This window comes from Coloeus monedula (assembly GCF_965178545.1).
Source record: "Coloeus monedula genome assembly, chromosome: 8".
Taxonomy (NCBI): Eukaryota; Metazoa; Chordata; class Aves; order Passeriformes; family Corvidae; genus Coloeus; species Coloeus monedula.
Genome location: NC_138788.1, coordinates 29,549,315 through 29,569,318, shown reverse-complemented (window position 1 = coordinate 29,569,318; position 20,004 = coordinate 29,549,315). Strand labels below are relative to the sequence as shown.

Below are 20,004 nucleotides of genomic sequence, written 5' to 3'. Positions count from 1 at the left end.
ATGCATATGTGTAATTTCTTGATAGAAAAATGGTGCTAAGTTTGGAAGTGTAAAAGTTAGTTATATTAGGTTTAAACCAGTTAGTTACACTGTTTTTTTCTGTTAGAACAAAAGCCTTTTTTGTACTAATGTAACAAGTTCAAGGGAAAAGCTAGGAGCAGCTTGGGCTGAAATGCCCCTTATCTTTTCAAAATTACAGAAACATGATATGCTATATTACATAGGAGAGAGTCACTCTACTCTTAATGAATTTTGTATTTGCTCTTAAGATAAGGGGGATGAAATAGAAGAGAAAAAAATCATTTGTCTTGAAAGGAGATATAAAGTATACAAAAACCATTTTTACATACAATTTTATCAGCCCATTTCGTGGCCACTTGCCACTCTCAGATGCTCTTAATATATTGCATACCACAGGCAATACTGCTGACACTGAGTTCTGCCACTGCCAAACTGCATATTCATTATTGTTAATAGTCATGTGAGGTCAAGTTCGGTCACTGCAAACAAAGAACCTTTGTCTGCATCTTTACTCCCTCCTCAAACAGTTTTTGGTTTCCTAACTTTTGTAGTGCTCCCCAAGTTGAAAGTTTCTTTTTAAAGAGGATGCTGTGTACTCTTTTGTAAACATGTCTCCATTACTAAAAGTGACATCATGGGAATCGCTGGAAATGAGCTTGGAGAACAGACCCAGGGTACAGCCAATGTGAAAAGAAGTCCCCTTGTCCCTGCTCCCTCCTCCTCCCCACAGCATTGTCCAGCAAACAGGTACTTTGTGGAACTTCACTGGAAGCTTCATGAGGAATTTAAACATAGGAAGGACCAATCATTATTTTAGAAAAAAAGAGTCCTGCCAGCTCTTTCTCTTCTGCAGGCTGCTATGCACAAATGTGGTCAGCAGCTTATTCACACAAAGCCAGGGTTCTGCTCATTGGCCATCATATGCAAATCACCTCCCTGGACTCATTGGCACGCTAAACACTTCGGTTTAAAGACTTTAAAAAGATGGACTGCAAAACTCAGGCATGCTCCCGCTCCTACTGAGATCAGTGGCAAACCTCCCATTGGCTTCAATGGAAGCAGGATAAAATCTCCCTTTTCTGGAAGTGAAACCCAGCAGTGTTTGAACTTTTTGGAGCACATGGAGCTCTGGAAGTCTGTTCCTTCGTGGCATTCCAAAATTTTTCCCATTTGCCTGATTCCATGGCAACACAATATCACCACCAAGCTTTCAATACTGAAATGCGATTTTACTACCAAGCCTGTGGATTTATACAAGTGTAAAAAGATCTTGCTAAGCTGCAATTCCCATTAGACTAATTCAGGATCCTTTTCAAATGAGTGACGAAATTATCTCTGTCTTACTATTTTACAGTAAGCCAAGAATTTTTTAAGGTTAGAAAAACAGGAAAGCTGCTCTACAATCATACAAGAAACATTCATTATTATACAGAATCACTGTGTTTGAGTAAAACACTGCATTTATTTACTATCCTTTTCAAAACAGTCCAAAGAATAGCCTAAGCAATTTTCTCATAAATGATACTAAAATCAGACTCTAGAAACTGCACAAAACTATGATAAAGCCATTGAGGCTTTTCTTCTGACTTTTGTATTACTTATATTACAGAAATAACTCTTTTGCCACCAGAAAAAAATACACCAGTGTAAAAGTGTACAATGAAAAAACATGCTAAAATCTTCATATTAGGTTTTAAATGTACTATAGGTCATCTTTTATAGAGGGAAGCAAAGCAGACAAGCTGACTTTATACTCTGGCTGAGAGTTTGCTCTGAGTTACATTGCAGCACACTGAAAACAAGTGCCCCCTTTGATCCCCTATTTTTATGAGTGGAAGGGGAAAAAAATCAGTGTGATTCCATACCTAGAGAAGGTGTATGTAAGCAGTATTGAGGGTCTTTTACAAAGTACCTACTAAGAAATTCCCATGTAACAATACAAATGCAGTGAAACAATTAAATTAGTAAGTAAGACATTAGTAAGATTTTTAACTGCCTTATGTTTCCTGCATTTTCTTAGACTCAATATATATGTGTTCATTGCCATCTCTGTTACATTCAGTTTTCATGTAATCCAGCTCTTGAATCATCTCCTCCAATGTGATTTCTATCATGATTCAAGCTCTGACTTCTCTCACTGCACATAGATTCATGCTGGAAGCAATGATCAGGATGTGGGCTGCAGCATCATATTGGGACTTTGACTACTTCTGTGATCTGCTCCTTAGATGAAGAGAGTCACAAAAACATGATGTAACACTGGATTTCACTTTTCTGAGTGGAGTTCAGAGATTCCCTTTCCCGATGCTTCCAACACCTCTGCGTCAAACACGCACCCCTGGGTGTGGGATGTGGCCCTGCTGCTGGTCACAGGATCAAAGACACCCATTTCCTTCTCTGGTGTCCACTAAGGCAATGAGATGCTCATTGAGCAAGCAAAGCCGAGATGAGGGTGTAGTGACAGAGGACACAGATGTGACAACAGCACTGTGACTGTCGGTGAAACACTTACGGCCTCCTGGCTCAGCTCTGATTAGTGAAGCAGCTACAAATCCTCTTAGCTGCAGCAGAGCCAGCTGAAAGCAGACTCTGCTCCCTCTTTCCCAACTGACTTTCAACAAATCACTCCAAGAAAAAGTTGACATCAAGTCAAAAGCTTTATGATAAAGCTGGGCAGCAAAGGGCTTGTATTTTAGAAGTGGCCAGAGATTCTGGGTATGTTCCTTTTCAAGACCAAAATTAGAAAGTGGGTGTTTGGCACTATTTCACCAACTCTCCTTCACCAGACCTGACAAAGTTGAAATTCCTGGCCCAGATTATGAGAAAATTGGATGAAAACTTTAGTATGTGAATGTGCTCTAAGAAATACAATGAGATCATCTTTTCTTTGTACAAAAATGTTATGTTTTAGAAAACTATTTGCTATACACAAATACTTGACTGCTTATTACACAGAAATACAAACTTTATAGGAGTTGTACATTTCAGTAGCTCATATCTCATTGTATTTTTTAATTTGAAAAGGGTCTTTTTGGTGTCTTTTATTCCAATGTCCACGTTGCAACAAAATTAAGTATTTCTTCTTGCTAAAGGAGGAAATTTCAGACTCAAAATCCCTTCTGACCCACAAACTGCAGAACGCTTTTCATAAACTATCAGCTCTAATACTCCACTGGTATTCCCTGGAGGCACTCAGTTGTGGGAACTAGGGCAGTTCCCCTATGCATGCAGCAGTTAGGTTTTTGTCTATCACATCTATGCATTTTCTTTTATGTGTGAAAGGCAGTTGTAATTCTTACTTTACAATTCTCATTTGTAATAATTTCAAAACAACATCTAGAAAGAAGACCTTAAGAGGAAGACTAACACCTCGTGGTACTTAAATTTGTAAGCAGAGTATTTGCATTAGTGTAAATGATATCGTGTATTTTGTCAGTTTATTCCTGTATTGCACTGCTGTGATTTGGACATTCAGAGAAGAAATGTAGGCACGAGCCTTTACGCTTGGCTGTAACTCAAGCCACAGAGAAAACTAACCAGTCCAAGAATGCCAAAGCCAAAAAATACTCTCGTCCTTGTTTGGCTACATGCAGCAATCTCAATCAACATTTACTTTTGCTCTCAGTAGAAGGCAAACTGGCACTGCTGCAAGGCCGGGCAGGCAAATCGATACCTGTCCCGAAATTTCTGCAGTTGTTCTCAGCGCCAACTCTGAGTCGCTGCAGACCCATTTAAACACCATTTCACGTCGTTTTGCCAGCGTTTTCCTGTTTAGCAGCTCAGATTTGAGAGCAAAACAGCCGTGAGTCGCTGCTCTCTCTGGGCTGGGGGAGGGGGCCAGGGAAGCGGCTGTTGAACCATGCGGCGGCTGCACCAGGCCGGGGCGGCCGGAGCGGCTCCGGGCAGGGCTGGGGACGGGCACCGCAGCGGTGCGAGGGGTGCGCAGGCCCTGAGGGCAGCGCCGGGGCCGGGCAGGGCCGCGCTGCGGGCCGGGCGCTCAGGAAGTCGCGTCAGGCTTGGCGCCGCCGCGGGCCCGGCGGGCGGGCTGGGGCAGCAGCGGAGCCGCGGTGAGCGCGGGGCCGGGGCCGGGTGCAGAGCGGGCGGTGCGGACGGGGCAGGCGGCACTCAGGGGCGGTGCGGGCCGGGCCGGGCCGGGCGGGCGGGCGGTGCTGCCCCCGGCGGCGGGGCGGGGCAGGGCAGCGGCTGCCGCGTGGCGGGAGGGGCGGTGCGGCCCCGGCAGCGCGGGGAGCGCGGGGAGCACGGGGAGCACGGGGCCGCCGGCGGAGCAGCGGCAGCAGCGGTGCGGGGGGAGCGGGGCGGCCGGCGTGGGGCCGGGCGGGCGCGGGGGGCCTCGGCCGTCTCCGCGGGGCTCCGGCGGCCGGTGCCCGCCCGCGGCCGGCGGGGCGCGGGGCGGCCCCTTGGCAGCGGCCGTGGCCGGGGCGCTGCGTACCCGCACCGCGCTCAGCGCCGCGGTTTTATTTATAGCAGGTGTGGTGAGCGGCGCGGCTGGAGCCCGGAGCCCTGCTGAGGGAGCCCTGCTGAGGGAGCCCTGCTGAGCCCGGAGCGCTGCTGGAGCCCGCGGGGATGGCGGTGGCCGGCAGGTGAACAGCGCCAGCGCCGCAGCGGGGAGCGGGCGCTCGGGGGGCGGGTTGGCTCACAGGTAGGTATGCGGCGGCGGCGGCTGCTGCTGACACGGGCTTTTAATTGCGTATTTTTTAAATATAGTGTATACCGGTGCAGCCAAGGTCACCTTGAGCAGGAGTGGGACGCATTTCGGTTCCATCATTTAGAGGTTGACAGGCATTTTTTGTATTTATCGGGAGGTTTAGATAGTAGTTGTCTGAGGAGTCATTTAAATAAAAGGCAGATTGAATGTAAGAGCCAGCAAAGACAAAGGGATAACTTAGGTACTTAGGCTGTGTCAGGATATGCGTGGTCTGCATGGTTATATTGGCTCGGACTCCACTTTGTAGTGGTAGCTCTCTGCGTGGAGGTATCACGGGATGCTTTTGTGGCAGCTTGGGGAAGGCACTAAGGCAAAAACGCTGAACTAAAGTTTTAGGTCTTGCTGTTGCAGATGTTAGCTTAGCATGCAGGGTGGGAACTGTCTCATTCCTGGTGGCCCACAGCCTGGCCATGATAGAAGTTTCCTTGCAGTGACAGATGGAAGAAGAGGTAATTGCCTCTTTACAGTTTCTCTTGGTGAAAATGCTGGGATTCCTATTTCAGTGGCTCTCAATAACAAAGCAGTTTAACTTGTAGTCTTTTCAAAAAAGCTAAGTTGTTTTAATATGTTTGTCCTTCCTTTTTTTTGGCCAAGGGATAATTATTTACTGTGTTAATTATATGAACTTCAAAACTTCCGTTTCAAAATAATAATGCAAGTTTAGATTTCTTTACTGCTCTTTAATCTCACAAGACTGAAATGTCACTTGTTAGCAGCGTGTTCACATTTAGGGGTGTGCTTTTCTATAGAGCACTCCTTCTTTCTGAGGAATTTGCAAACTGGTTTGACTACAGCTAGACCAGACATATAAAATATACTGTGAGATAGGATTAGGTGAGAACATTAATGACAGTTTTTGTGGATCGTAGGTGTCCTTGAGAAGCAAGTTATGAAAGAGCAAGGTCACAGAGTGCAAGAGAATTGTAAACTTCTGAAAGTGTCCGACGTGTATCTTTATGGCTGCATGGTTTAAACCATGCAGTAAAGAACGGTGGAAAATTACAAAGGGACTATAGTGACCTGTTATGGGAAGAAGAGCAGGGAGAGAAAAGCATGCAGGAAGCTGACTGGTGTGCTGTGTTGATGAAAGTCAAATGTGCTGGGGTTTTTAGCATATTAAAATCATGCCAATTTCTAGCTGCAAGGAAGTGTCTTTGGAACTGAACTTTTACTGAAGGGTGAAAAAAATCCAGTTTGCTAACTTATTGCTAGATGCCCATCACTGAAATTAGGCATGTGTTTCTGTGCATGCATATGTATATATAAAATACAAATACATGCATGATATTATTTTGCAGTTTGTGATCTTCAGTTCAACTCCTGTGTCATGGATGAAACTGCTTTGTCCCTTGGAACAATAGATGTTTCCTATTTGTCCACCTCAGCAGACTGCAGCATCAGTAGATGTAAGCATTCCAGTGAAGAATGGGTAAGTAAAAATTTTGAATGTTACTGACCTTATTTATCTTATTATTTCTTCAAGTTGGAGGTGGACTTTTTATTGTTATGAAGAATGAAGATAAGGCATTACCTCCCTCATGCATGATAATTTGGTTTTAATTAACTTGAAATGTAAGGAGGAATCAACAGTTCAGTTCTGTGCCAAAGAATAATGTTGCTAGAAAAGAAAAATCCTGTCAAACCCTACTGATAGTCTTACAGTCTTCTGGTGTGATGTTGCTAATCATTTTATATAGCAGTAAATGTACAAAATCCCACTCTAGAGTAGCCAAAGTCAAACAGAAAGTCAAGTAGGAAGTTTATTGCTCTTCTGAGTGTTGTAGTTTAAAATGTGCAGGTGAAAAGGAGCTTGATGCTGAAGTTGCACATTCACATAGGCATTGAAGCTGGAGCTTTCCGTGCAGTCCAGAAGGCAGGAAAAAATTGGTGGATATAAATAAGGAGCATATTAAAAGTCTGTGTCCTCCATTGAGTGAGTCTTGGGATTTGGAAGGGACAAAGGAGGCAGTGAGCAGAGCGGTCTGGGTGGAGCCAAAAGAGCCACATGGGGACTGGGATGGTGGCAGTTGGTTTAGCAGCATAGGTCACGAGGAATTAGACATGGATCTGGAGAGGAGGAGTTTGAACTTGATACAGAAGAAGAATTGGAAACGTGGTCAGAGTTGACGGAAAGGACAGATGTCCTGGCAGCTGGGATTTCTATCTAGCTTGGATCTAAGTTACATGGAACAGCAAGGTGCACAAGAGGTCTGTGAGAAAGTGGAATAAGGGCAGGCAAGTCAGAAGAGATAAAAAGGAGGTTTTGTAAGAAAACGTTGGGGAGTTAAGTGAGGGGTTGGGGGCAAGCAGAAGGAAGATGTCATTGTTACAAAGTTGGTTTGTTTTGGAATTAGCGTGAAAGAAGGTGATAGAGGAGGGATTATGGCAAGCTTAGCATCTTGATACTTGTTTATTTCATATGGAAGACTTAGCCTTGGAGTATTTGCCAGTTCATGATGCTTGCCAAATGTGGTAAATGCACGATTCAGTTTTTAAGCATCTTCAGCATGGCTTTTGAGTCTCTAGGTCTTTCTCACTGGGCTGAGTATGTGGTGATCTCTATTTGTGTGTCCAGCCTTTGTTCTACCCTGATGCTCTTCCACTTAAAAGTTCTATTTTAAACAACATTTTGGTTTTGGTTTGGTTTGTTTCTGTAACTTCTCTTTTAATACTGAAAGTAACTTCCCTCTCAATAAAATGCGTAGTTTAAAAATGGCAACCCAGTCCTTCCTCTCAGGCAAGTGATAATTCAGTAGACTTTAATGAAAGCAATCAATGTCTTTGAAAATATACTTAACTACAGTTTTTGCATTATGTCCTAACACAGTGAGTGAGTTCTGTGAATGCAGTCACTCTGGACTTTTTTGTTCTGTAATCTTCAGATAGACAGTGTAACTTTGGAGAAGGCACAGGAGTTCCTATCACTCTGCGTGAAACTGCTGAAAGTGCCTACGGAGTCCATGGAGTTAATGTTTTGGATACATTGAGTCGTCTTGCAATTTTTCAGGGTGATGTTCAGTTGAACCTTAAAATACATTGCTCATATTACAAGCACCTTTACATTATTGACAATGTAGTGTACTGCTAATTTCTTTCATTTTCCTCAGCTGGCAGTTTCTTTGCTGTTTCTTAATTACAGTTATCATTCCTTTTAAAATTTTGCGTGTCAGCCCATGCAGCAGTGCTTAGATACGTAGAGTACAACACTGAGATTTTACTTCTGTTTTTTTAAATTGTAGAAAAACCTCGGAAAAAATTGTGCTTTACACAACTGAGGGGTAATTTTTTGTGTGCCTCCATCAACTCCTCTTCCTCAAAGTTTTCCCATACACAGTAAAACACATATTTCTGCATATTTACACAGTGGTCTTTTGTTCTGCAGGGAGAGTGTAACTCTCGTCCTACTCTCTTCCGATCTGCCACTTTAAAATGGAAGGAGGCTCTGCTGAGCAGGAAAAGGCCGTTTGTGGGACGATGTTGCTATGTATGCACTCCCCAGAGCCGGGTAAGAAGATTATGGAATGGATTATGTCTGACAATAATGCATAGTTGCAGCATAATGAAGTTGCAGTAGTTTCCTTACTTGCAGAATTAAGGTCGTAATGTTTCTACTTTATAAAGTGCTGTAGTTTTTCACTGTTGTTTGTGGTTGCATTTAATTTGTCATGGAATTAAGGAATGGCACGCATCTGTTGTGATGCTTGGTCTCCCACCTCTCAGTGCAGACTTACTCCTTGCACAAAACTCTTCAGCTCCTCAGAATGATCACTGGGACATGGGATAGCAAAATTACCTGGTCTGTTAGATTAATAATAGGAATTTGGTGCATAGGAAAGTGTGAAAGTTTGCTTTTAGGACACTTTAATTCTCTATCCACAGAATAAATACAGTTTTGAAGCTGAGCAGTATGCTTCCTTTCCAACTTGCTCAGTCCTGTACTTGAAAGAAAAGTTAATTTTCTACACCTGGCTGATTCCTTGCCTCTCTGCCCAGCCTGGAAACAAGGACTGCCAGTTGTGATAGTGGGGATATTTGTCTGCTGGGAACAGTGTCAGGATGGCTCTAGAGAAGTTGTGCAAGCTGATTTAAAATATGAACTTTATTGAACTGCACTGGGCAGGCTTTCTGTAAGCTCAAGATGCAAAATGCTGATAAATGGCATAATGCAATTTGCAACCAGTTCGTCATGTAATTTGACTATGTGTACACCCTGGGCTTTGGATTGCACTCAGTTACACCTTCACTGGCTGGGCTAGAGTGAAAATTTGCTTTACTCTTTTACCAAAGAGAAGTTATTTCACTCTATTCCTCTGCTAGAACAGAAAATTGCTGCGATGACATACAAATGTGATATAGAAATCCAAATGTTCCGTGAAGGCTGTGTATGGTATGGGCAACAAGACAAGCAATTAGATAAACTGAGACTACTTCAAACAGATAAGTCAAGTGTTTTGACTTACAAAAAGGTATATGTGAATCCTCAGCTTAGGGCTTCATACATTTATTAATTAGCCTGTTAGTAATTAGGCTGTTACTCTCAAACTGGGAGTTATGCTTTAAAAATAAAAATCTTGTTCTGTATTTCGTCCATTTAGTAAGAGACTAATTAACTATCCTGAGATCCCACTTAAGAAAGGGGCACAACCTATTAAGCCCTTTATTGCCTTCTGCTATAAGGAAAAAATACCATCCTTGCACAGACAGTAACTAAGAAAATTCTCTCATTAGATTCCAATTTTTTTTTTTTGAGCTGCCTTTTTCATTATTTTTCTTAAGGAAAAGTAGTGAATGAGACAAATTTCCTTAAGTGTGTTGGCCGAACTAACAACTTGCCAGGGCTGAGAGTGGGAAGTCTTGCTTCTCTCTCTCGTTTTCCTTCCTGTTCTCCTGAGGGCTGATCAAGTTCACTAACCAAGCAGAAAACTACCTGCTTTATTCATTCAGTCTGTCTATCTTAGTTTCTTTGTCTTGTCTGCATGAAGGTGGGACATTAAAGGGTGTGCTAGATGTGCTGTAAGTTAAGAGGCGAAGGGTAGTGGTCAGCAGGAAAGGCCAGGATGTGGTGGTGGGAACTGGGCTTTTCTTTGTGCCAGTAGGGACATCCTGAATTGGTTCAGTTGAACTCACAGAACCACATGCTCTGCCTGACACAGGATTGGAGAAGAGTTTAAATAAGGAAAAGCTAAAGTATGGCATTACAGCTGGAGGATGAGTTTCATAGTGAGGTTTAACCTGACGCTTAGAGCACGGGTATGGACTGGTATAGACTGGCATTCAGTGATACTTAACTTTTTGTTGATTGTTTGGGAGACCAAGAACAAGTCACTTTGTGTCTCTTTGCTAGAACATGTCATCAGCTTATAAGAGCCACAAAAAATCACCAGTGTATAGTCAAAGAAATTAGCACTACCTTGAAGTTTCCTCTTAAGAGCTTAGAGCAACAATTGGTTGATTGTACAGTCCAGTTGTGCTTTAGCTGGGAGCAGGAGACTCTGTGCTCCCACTGTAGCACATCATTTCTACCTGATTTGCAAATGACATAGCACGGTCATATATTTTAATTCTGTGGCAAGGCTGCATCCTAAACGAAATACAAATGACTCTTACCTGACTCCCATAGCAGAGTTGGTGGTGAGGCTGTTATGCAGCTCTCCTATTGCTGGTGACCATCTTTCTCCTTTGCTGTCCTTTTTTTGTCTTCTTTGACATGTACAGTTCCAGTAGTTTCAGCTGTAATTCACTGCTGACAAGGTACCAGTTTTATAATGATGTGTTATTTAAGTAGAAAGAAATCAGCCTCTTGGTCGAGGTGTTTACTTGAAATATGGAAGAGTAAAGTTTAGGTCTTCCTGCTAAGGAATATTTGTTGTGGAAGTGCTCCTAAACTCATCCCAGTTAATACCTTGGCTTGTGGAGTCTGTAACAAGGATCTACAAGGCTGAGTTTGTTGTTCAGGCAGAGCAGGAATGTGGAGATTTGCCACCTAACCATGGATGGATATCCTGACCCTTGGGCTACTGTTACATGATCTGCTGGCAAGCTGGATGTCTCAGACTGAGCGTCAAACGCTCATGGTTACACTAATGCTCAATGTGGCTTAATAAAGTTCTGTCTCAAAGAGGAGTTCTGTATTATGACAAGTCCTGGTTTATATTACATCAGAATCTGATGAAATGTTGTGGCTTGAAGAGTGTAACCAGTTCAACCACACAGTAAAGCCTAGAGAATGGTTTGAAAGTACTGGATGTGGGAACAGTGACTTGAATTTCATTTTCATTCAGAACAGTTTGTGTACTGTATAAGCAGGTTCAGCACTTCTCTGGTTTGACTTTGCTTATAGTATAAATGAAAACCATTGCATTATCTTATATTTTATGGTGAATGTAACAGACAAAGCTATTCTTATGTAATGAAGTAGTCCATCAATCTTCTTTTTTCTTGGTTTTACAGGATAACTTCTTCAATTCTAGTATTCCTTCTTTGGGTCTACGTAATGTCATATACATCAATGAAACACATACGAGGTAATATAGCAAGTGTGCTTTTGCTTTTAAAGTTCAGTGTGTTTTGATTTTATGACAGGGAAATCTCTATTATGGTCTGGACTGAGTTAATATATATTGGGGTCCTAAAATGCAGAAGTTTGGTGCTGACTTCAGTAGTATACTTGTTAAATCTGGCTGTGTGTATTTGTGAGCTGAGCAAAGTCCTTTGAGGTTATAGACAAGTAGTGTAGGGGTCAAACCTGTTTCACAAAAAAACCAGAGCACCTTTAAATTCTTTCTCCCTTAGTGCAGATGGCAGCATCTGTAGCATAATGGTGAGGGGACTGGATTTATTCCCTTGTGCAGAATGCACTTCAGCCTGCATTAATTAATTTACTAAGCAGATCTGCCTCACAATTTAGATGTTGACTATTATCACTAATGGCAATTAAATCTAAATATGTCTTATGAGTCTGTCTCTTCTCTGCCTCAGTGGCAGAGTGCAGCTTCTGAGAAATGGGGTATAAATGAAAAATCTAAAAAATGAATTCGTGTCTTTCTGCTATTGGAATCGTATGTTGTGTTCTGGGATGAGGATATTGGAATTGCACAAAAATATTCTGTTCTTTGGAAAGTTAGTAACTCTTGCTAAGTTTTTTTTACAGTAATCATTAGCATAAGAAGGTCCTGCAGTGTTTGTTGTAGAGTCAGAGCAAACAAAGAGGCCAGCAGCCTGAAAGAAATGAGTCAAAGTGTCTGAGTGGAAGAAAGGCAGCATTGTGTGTGCTTGAGAGGGAGGAAGCTAATGTTAGAGGCTGTTCTTTATTAAATTTGAATTAATTATGTTTTTTAGGAGTTGAGCTTCTAGTTTAGAATACAGAAATATAACAGAAATACTATTTAACTTCTTAAAAATTAGTTTTAAAAGTCCAATGCTTGAATGGTTTTGAATGGTCAAAGTTACTTGAATTGGAAATATAAGGAGTAAAAAATACGGGTTACTGAATTACTCTGAAATAAACGCGTTTAGCTCAGAATGTCGTAGTGTGAAAATGGACAATTTTAATGAAATTCTGAGGTCCCATGGGGCTACATAGTCACAGTTTCCTGGCCTTAGAAAGCAAGAGGGGTCCTCTTTTACTGCTAGCACACTGTAACTGTATTGACATTATCACGGCCTTTGTCTGAGGTACAACTTCCAGTTTTAAATGTCTCATGACTGGTCCATTCTGTGTGGGTTTTGTCTTCTCTCTTTGCTGTATGATCAGAAAACAGATTTTTCCAATTAAACTACATTGTGTCTAAGCTGTAAAATGAATGTAGAAGCTTGACAGATCCCTGCAGTAGCTGTGTGCTGTTGTGATATGTTCAGAGTTACCAAAATTGTTGTCAGAAAGAAGCATGTCCGTATCTTTGCTTTCTAAAAAAATCAGTAAGTCTCTCAAACCCCAAAGAGAAGGGGAAAAAGGAAAAAGAAGCAATTAAAACAGTCACCAGTCTTCTTCTTACAGCACAAATAGCAGGTCTGAATATTTGTGTAATCATTACGTGCTACTCTGTGCCCATGACTTGTACATGTGCACCCATCTTAATTACAGTGCACTCAAGGGCTTTGGCCTTCCACAATGTAAAAGTTCCTTCTCATCTTTCCTCGCTGTTTTTAACACGTGTATAAATTTACTGAAATGTGGTAGGGAGCTTTAACCACCAAGATCAGTAACTCGAGTGATGACAAGGGATGAGACGTTGGCGGCGCTCCAGCATGGAAACCACCATGAGCTTTGTCACCCACGGTTCAGTTTGGGACACTCGCTGGAGCAGCAGCCAGCCATTGCACCAGCAGATCTCAGCACAGGGGTTTTACATAATACTTAGCTGCTCTGGGCTTAGGAATGGCCAGGATTTCATTTTTCATCCAGCTGTTAATTCTGCCCAGTCGCATCAGCTCTGCTGTTTGGGGGTCCCAGGTGTTTGGTTTGTGTAAGGGTGGCATGTCCACTCCTGACCTGGTAAATGAGGGAGGTGAGAAGAAGAATAGTAATGAATATCCACTGCTGGGGATGGGATGTAAACCGGTCTTGTGTCACATGCATTTTCTGTGATGTTTGATATTCCAAATAATATTTTCTCAGGTGATTGCTGCTTATATGATTTAGAGTAGAGGACAGAGTTAATTTAAAAAGAACAGACTGTCTGCATAAGTTACCTTAAACACTTGAATTTATAGTGAGATTTACTGATTATTTAGTGGTTCTACTCTTGCTAAAACTTTGCTAGGAGAAGGTATGGAGAAGACACATAGGACTGGGTGTTTGAAAACACTGTAAAGGAAGAAAAGCTAACTAAAACAGTGGATTTAGTTTTGGTGACTAATGCAAACATATTTTCAAAAGTGTTTGTGAGAGTTTACCCTGCGCTTACGTGAGCAGCTTTCCCAAGAGGACTCGGTGTTCCTTGAAGAAGTTGACAAACCTCTTTGCTGGGCATTTTCTTTCCTCGGTGGAAAGGGGCACCAAATTGGAAATCAACACTATTACTTCATTTGGCCTCGTTGAGCTGGGGAGTCAGTTCCAGTAGACAGAGAAAATGTATATGCTAGTTTGGTTGCTACTTCCTTGTGATTCTGTGGATGTTTTCAGACAGTATCAACCTGAATTGAAGGATGCAGACCCCAGTTGTCTCAGATGTTTTGTGCTGTGTATCAGTTGTTTCATCCATAACACGAAGATACTGGCAATTTACTAGAAGATACAGAAGCCTTTAGACAGCCATTCATAAAACTCTACTTAATTTTGCTTCTTAATTGTATTTTTAGTTGTTTTTAATGCTACTTTTTTGACAGCGAAATATTTTGAGGATCACACTGAAATACCCTTCATGCTTTTGTAGGTACAGAGGGTGGCTTGCGAGACGCTTTTGTTATGTCCTTTTTGTGCAAGAGAGGGATGTTCATAAGGGTATGTTTGCCAAGAATCTGACAGAAAATGTGCTGAATAATAGCAGGTAAGATATTGCAAAATTTAATGTTTTTTACATTACCAGTACATTAAAATGTGACTTAATTTAGAAACTGCAAGTTTTGAATATCAGACTGTTAAAATATTAGAAGATACAGTCTCTTTAGCACAGCCTTTCAGGACTGTAGCTTGCAATTTTAGTTGGAATAGTAAAAGGGGAGTTTAAGAATTACAAGTCTCTAAATGAACAGTGTGTAGTGGGGGAACAGCAGACAGTACACACAAAAATAAATTGCTAAATGAGAGCTCTTCAAACTTCTGTTTGTCCAGTTCATGTAAATCATTACCACTGAAGTCATACTGCAGTCATCAGAAATTGTCAGTGTTCAGAAATAATAGGAGAGCAGCATTTTGGAGTACCCTGAGTATATACCAGGAGAGTGCAGCAAAAAATGGAAAAAGGCTTTAGAATGGAGTATCCACCCTTAACTTTGTGGAGCTTGTTTTCTGTTTCATATGCCTCATTTTAAATGGCATCTTGAGCCCCTGATCAGCTGTTAAGGTATCAGTTTTCTTTGGACACAAAGAAATTCAACCACATGCTCACTCCTCGAGGCTACTTTTGTCAGAGGGCACAATCTGCCTACATTAACATTCCTAATTCTCCTGAATTTTTAATGCTTGTGTCCCATCTGAAGATGATAGTGTTGCTTTTGAAAAGTAAAACAGACTGTGTTGTGCCACAGTCATGGTATGTTAAACCACTTACTGTCTCCTGGGTATGTTTTAAGTGGGGAAAATAGTCCTTAAAAATTTTGTTAGACTTGGTAAAACTGGGAATTCAAGAGGAGCAATACTGTAGAAGTTCAAAAGAGCAACTGCGTAAATCTGTCTAGTGAGGTCAATGAAATTGCTATGGCAGGAAGAAGAAAACATTAACAAAGATGAGATTGCACCTGTCCTCCCTGGATTTTTAACTTTATTAACCATTTAGGAAAATTGGCAGTCACTTAGTATTGGTACTTGTGAACTGTGTACATACTGTTTTATATGCTCACCTTTGAGCTCATTCAGCCATCATCTGCCTGTTACATTAGAGCTTAGAAAACTGAATTAAATTTAATGCATTTGGAGTACACAATTGTTCAGTGTGGATGCTTATTCCAAGCTGTTGTTGTGTGTGTCTTGGACTCTTCTGTTGTGGGACTGTCTCATAAACTTTACTTTTTAATGTTAGAGTCCAGAAGGCCATTGTAGATGAAGCTTCTGAACCAAGTACTCCAGGTAGTTTTGTTCAGACGGATCCTAAAGCTATCAACAAAGTGAAGAAAAAAGCTAGGAAAATTCTCCAGGAAATGGTAGCAAATGTGTCACCTGCTTTAATCAGGTAAGAACTATGTCTCATCAATATTGTCAGTGAGTGGAAGGATGGACAAGCTCTTTCTGTATAATACCAACAGATCTCGTAACACATTATGCAGAAATAATAATTACTCTAAAAATGCATTATTCATAAAAATCCACTTTCTAATATTAGCTAATAAAATAGTAGTTATTCTTCATTTTCAGATGCAGCAGAAACCCTCTGCCTTTCCAAGGAATAAATCTTACAAGATTAAACACAAACTTTTTCTTTTCTCAAATTAGTTTTGGTGCTAATGGTTAGACCAGTATTGGCATCATTTGTTGTTTCAGGCTCATATGGGCAAGAGCAGCTATCTGCAGCATCACAGACTGAAAGACAATTTTTCCAGTAGCCTATTCAATACTACAATTTGTAGATATGAATATCTCAGAGAGAGTCTTGTTTTAGATAGCATCTTCTCCTGTGGTGTCTGCATTTACTACTAAGGATGATTTTGTCTCTGTCATGTTCCTAGTTCCCAGCCTTCACTGAGGTTGATAAAAAGATTTGTCTCATAACTGCAGGAGACTGAAATATGGCTACTAACCATAGGGAAAACCTTGTTTGGCAATTGGATTTTACAGTAATTTTGTTTAAATATAAGTTGTCAGATTAAAAGGCTTTGCCTCTAATCTTACAGAAGCAATATAAAACAGAAGCAAAAATAAATGAAGCTTTTTGAGTTGTGTTTGTTTTCCCTTAGGTTGACTGGCTGGGTGTTACTGAAGTTGTTTAACAGCTTTTTCTGGAATATCCAGATCCACAGAGGTCAAATAGAAATGGTCAAAGCAGCAACAGAGGTAAGGGAGGGTGGGAAAAAATCCAGTAAGGTAGATTTCTGAAGTAGTTTCTAATAATGTTTGCAGCACTTCTCTTTTTGTGAGAGTTTTCCTAAGTCTGTATGAAATGAGATTGTAGGTAGAACTGATGTGTATCTGTGAAATAGTGTTCTTAATTAAATATAATGCTCTGAGAGTTACATAACCTAAAATACTATGTGAACTCTGGGTTTACCTTTGATTCAGGATCAAATTTTAACTGTTAGGCTGAATGATTATCTCAAGTAACCTGCATCCAACATAATTTCCAGTTTTTTGAGCTGAGATAGCCAGTAATAAATTAGTAGACCTAGTCAGGATTTTTCACTTTTACCTTGATTTAGAGTAAAAAAACTTTAAGAAAAAACTTTTCCTATTTCTTACTAGCCATCTGTTTCCAGTTTCTCAATATTTATTGGAATTGGTCGAACAAACTCGTAAATGCTACCATTTTCTTTACACTCAAATGAATTTACTCTTCTTGCAGGATTTACCTTAGAAATACTGATTAGATAAATGAAACAAATAAAAAAAAGTTCCTGTTATTTTCTGTTGTTTTTTGGATGCTGTGTTTGGGAAACGCGTTATTCATAAATCCTTGCTAATATCTAATAGAAATACCAGTACTTTGGTGACAGTGAGGATTTTTCCACATTGCTTTAATTGTTTGATTGGTGTCTCAACACTGTGCGTCTGAAGAAACTGGGAGTATTAATCATTGTTAATGTAATGGATACAACTGAAAACTACAGTCCATGAAAACTAAGACTAAATACTTGTTTTTACTTGGCTAAAGACAAGTTGCCTAAAAGGTTCTCCTTGTCCCAGCTGAAGGAAAACCAGGAGTAAACAAACTCAATTATGGTAACTGGAAAATACCATCAGTTCAGATAAGATGGTGCTAGCAATCTCAACAGTGGATTTAAGAAAAGGAGTAATATTTCATCTTTCTTACCAACTGACTTGTTTCTTTTTTCCTTCTCTCCCCACCACAGATGAATTTGCCTCTTATCTTTTTGCCGGTTCACAAGTCCCACATTGACTACCTGCTTCTTACATTCATTCTTTTCTGCCATAACATCAAAGCACCCTACATAGCTGCAGGGAACAATCTCAACATCCCCATTTTCAGGTAATAACCTCTCCTTATTTGAAAAAAGACTGAAGTGGTGGGATCTGACCTACTGCACAAAATGTCCAAGCGTAAAATTACCTGGCTGTTATTGGGCCATCATGTAGAACTTCTTCAGTTCCTGTAACATGTTCAGAGAGGGAGCATCACAACATCCTTCTGAGAAGATCTGTTATAACCTTAGTAGGGTAAGCAGAAAGGATATTCCTTTCTTAGAGTCTCAAAGTGGGTAGGTGACTAAGGAAAGATGATACGGGAAAAAGAGTTGTGAATGGACAGCTCTTCATGCAGTTTAGTGAGCTGGCTAATGAGCAGCAACAGTACTGGGTAAATAATACTTCGTGAAAAGTATTCCACTTGAGTCTGTGTTTAAATTATATTTCTGGTGGTTGAAGAACATGAGGTATTTTAGGTAATATTTTGCCATTGAGACAGAATTTGGGCATATTTGATACCTAAAAAACCACAGGATATTATAGGAAATTATGAGGAAAGAAGGGAAACACCTTGACTTTGAGAGTATTTTACATGAGTAAGTGCAGGTCTGTAATAATCCCAGTGAAAAAGGCATTCATACAAATTATCAGTTAAAATGCTAGTTCTTAGGGCCAGCAGAATAAAGAGAGAGAGTTTAGCATAGATAATCTAACATTACTTTAGGCACTGGGAACCCTGAGTTCTGCAGCATTCAGCAGGCCCACGATCCATACACAGCACCCTGTCTGCAGAAAGAAGCACCCACGTTTGGTCTTTTTGAGCCAGTAAAGGATTTTCTTGCAAGAAAATAACTTTATTCATCTTTGCTTCTGTCAAGCAGAAGGGATGTTGTCATGAGAACTTCTTGCTACACTGTGAGATAAATGCAGGACCATGCAGGTGGTGTAATTGCTGGTGCCAAGTGGGAGCTGCCTGCAGATTGCTCTGTTAAAATTAGCTGGCTGAGCTGATGCTGCAGCTGAGGGGAGTGTGCAGCACATGATGGGCATGGAGGCCATGCTGTCTGTGCACAGATTGGGGCCAGCTCAGGTTAACTCTTACATGGGTCACCAGCATCTCAGTGTGCAAGAATCGCCTGGTCAGTGGTCTGTCAAGGCAGTGAAATGGAGCAAGACAGGGTAAAGAAGCCTGTTCATAAGTGAAACAGAGAAATATTTGTGTAGTTCCATCATGTGCAAGTAGTGTAATACAGTTTAGTCTTTAAGAATTGCAGTTATTTGAATCCTTGTTGTGTGCAAGGAATTTTTTGTGAATGTGTAGTAGTTTTCTGCAAACTGAAATCAGTGAGTATAATCCTTCTTTGGTGTGTAGCACATTGATCCGCAAGCTGGGAGGATTTTTCATTCGACGGAAGCTGGATCAGAATCCTGATGGTCGTAAGGATTTCCTGTACAGAGCTTTGCTCTACGTGGTGTGTATTTCTTGTCTTTCTTTCTGTCAGTAGTGTTTCACTTGGGTGGCAAGTGGGAAAGTGAGTTCTATCACTCTGTATTTATTGCTTTAAATTCGTATGAAGTTTCATGATGCAAAAAGGGGATTTGTTTTAGTATGAAGTTTTGAATTTATAGTATAAAGAAAATTGCATGCTCAGCCCCTTTGAGGATGAGCAGATTTCCACCTTGTATAATCCTTATTAAAGTATGTGGAGTTAATACTCTCTGAGTTAACTTATGCTTGTTTCTCTGATATCTTTTGTTGTGAGGCATCTCTACCCTGATTCAGTTAACACAGTGGAAGTCTCTGTTCATGATGGGTTGATGTAATCTTTTGTGCCGTTCAGTGTAGTAGCTGTATTTACATCTTGGAAGATGGGGTGTTCTGGGGAACCAGAAGGAGAGATGAATGCAAATCAACTGCATCAACTGTTGTTAGAGATGCTTTTTGAACAAATGTCATGATACTACTTGTATATTGATGCAAATTCAGTTGCAGATAGGTCTGGGTTTGTGTTAGGTGTTAATTGATTACTGGGGTTTTTTCCCACAAGTATTCACGCCAAGTCGTGATCTTCCAATGCTTTTGAAAGGAAAGGTTACTGACAATATATTTGAAATATAATTATATGTCATTATATATATATAAATGCCAATATAATTAGACTTAATTTAAACTTTTTTTTTTCTTTTCCAATCTTTTTGTATTCAGCACATAGAAGAATTGTTGAGACAGCAGCAGTTTCTAGAAATATTCTTGGAAGGCACACGGTCTCGAAGTGGAAAGACATCTGGAGCTAGAGCAGGTCTTCTGTCCGTGGTGGTGGATGCTCTCTTCTCAAATGCTACTCCTGATGTCCTGATTATACCTGTGGGAATCTCCTATGATCGCATAATTGAAGGTCACTATAACAGTGAACAGCTGGTAAGAGCAATCAAATGACTTGTTTTGCCTGGGGGATTTTCTGCTTATGTGCAGGAAAATGTGTTACATAGTTAAATGTTATGCTGGTCCTCTGTCCCATGGACC

The 20,004-nt window shown here is 40.8% G+C and overlaps 1 protein-coding gene across 6 annotated transcripts in view; it reads left to right on the top strand.

Annotated features, from left to right (window-relative positions):
* Positions 1–4,073: 4,073 nt before the first annotated feature.
* The window catches only part of GPAM (glycerol-3-phosphate acyltransferase, mitochondrial), a 30,165-nt gene continuing 14,234 nt past the window's right edge, over positions 4,074–20,004 (top strand). For 3 of the 6 annotated variants that reach the window (XR_014226614.1, XM_082286188.1, XM_082286184.1), the window contains exons 1-11: positions 4,202–4,321; positions 4,507–4,681; positions 6,046–6,176; positions 8,130–8,252; positions 11,198–11,271; positions 14,122–14,235; positions 15,427–15,576; positions 16,298–16,394; positions 17,408–17,544; positions 18,853–18,952; positions 19,687–19,899. Coding sequence is in view for 5 of the 6 variants with exons in the window: in XM_082286188.1 (XP_082142314.1) it covers positions 6,075–6,176; positions 8,130–8,252; positions 11,198–11,271; positions 14,122–14,235; positions 15,427–15,576; positions 16,298–16,394; positions 17,408–17,544; positions 18,853–18,952; positions 19,687–19,899 (1,110 nt within the window). In the remaining variant the exon portion in view is untranslated. Of the gene's footprint in view, positions 4,089–4,201; positions 4,322–4,506; positions 4,682–6,045; positions 6,177–8,129; positions 8,253–11,197; positions 11,272–14,121; positions 14,236–15,426; positions 15,577–16,297; positions 16,395–17,407; positions 17,545–18,852; positions 18,953–19,686; positions 19,900–20,004 lie in introns of those variants that run through there. The other 3 variants (XM_082286186.1, XM_082286187.1, XM_082286185.1) reach the window with 3 other exon arrangements.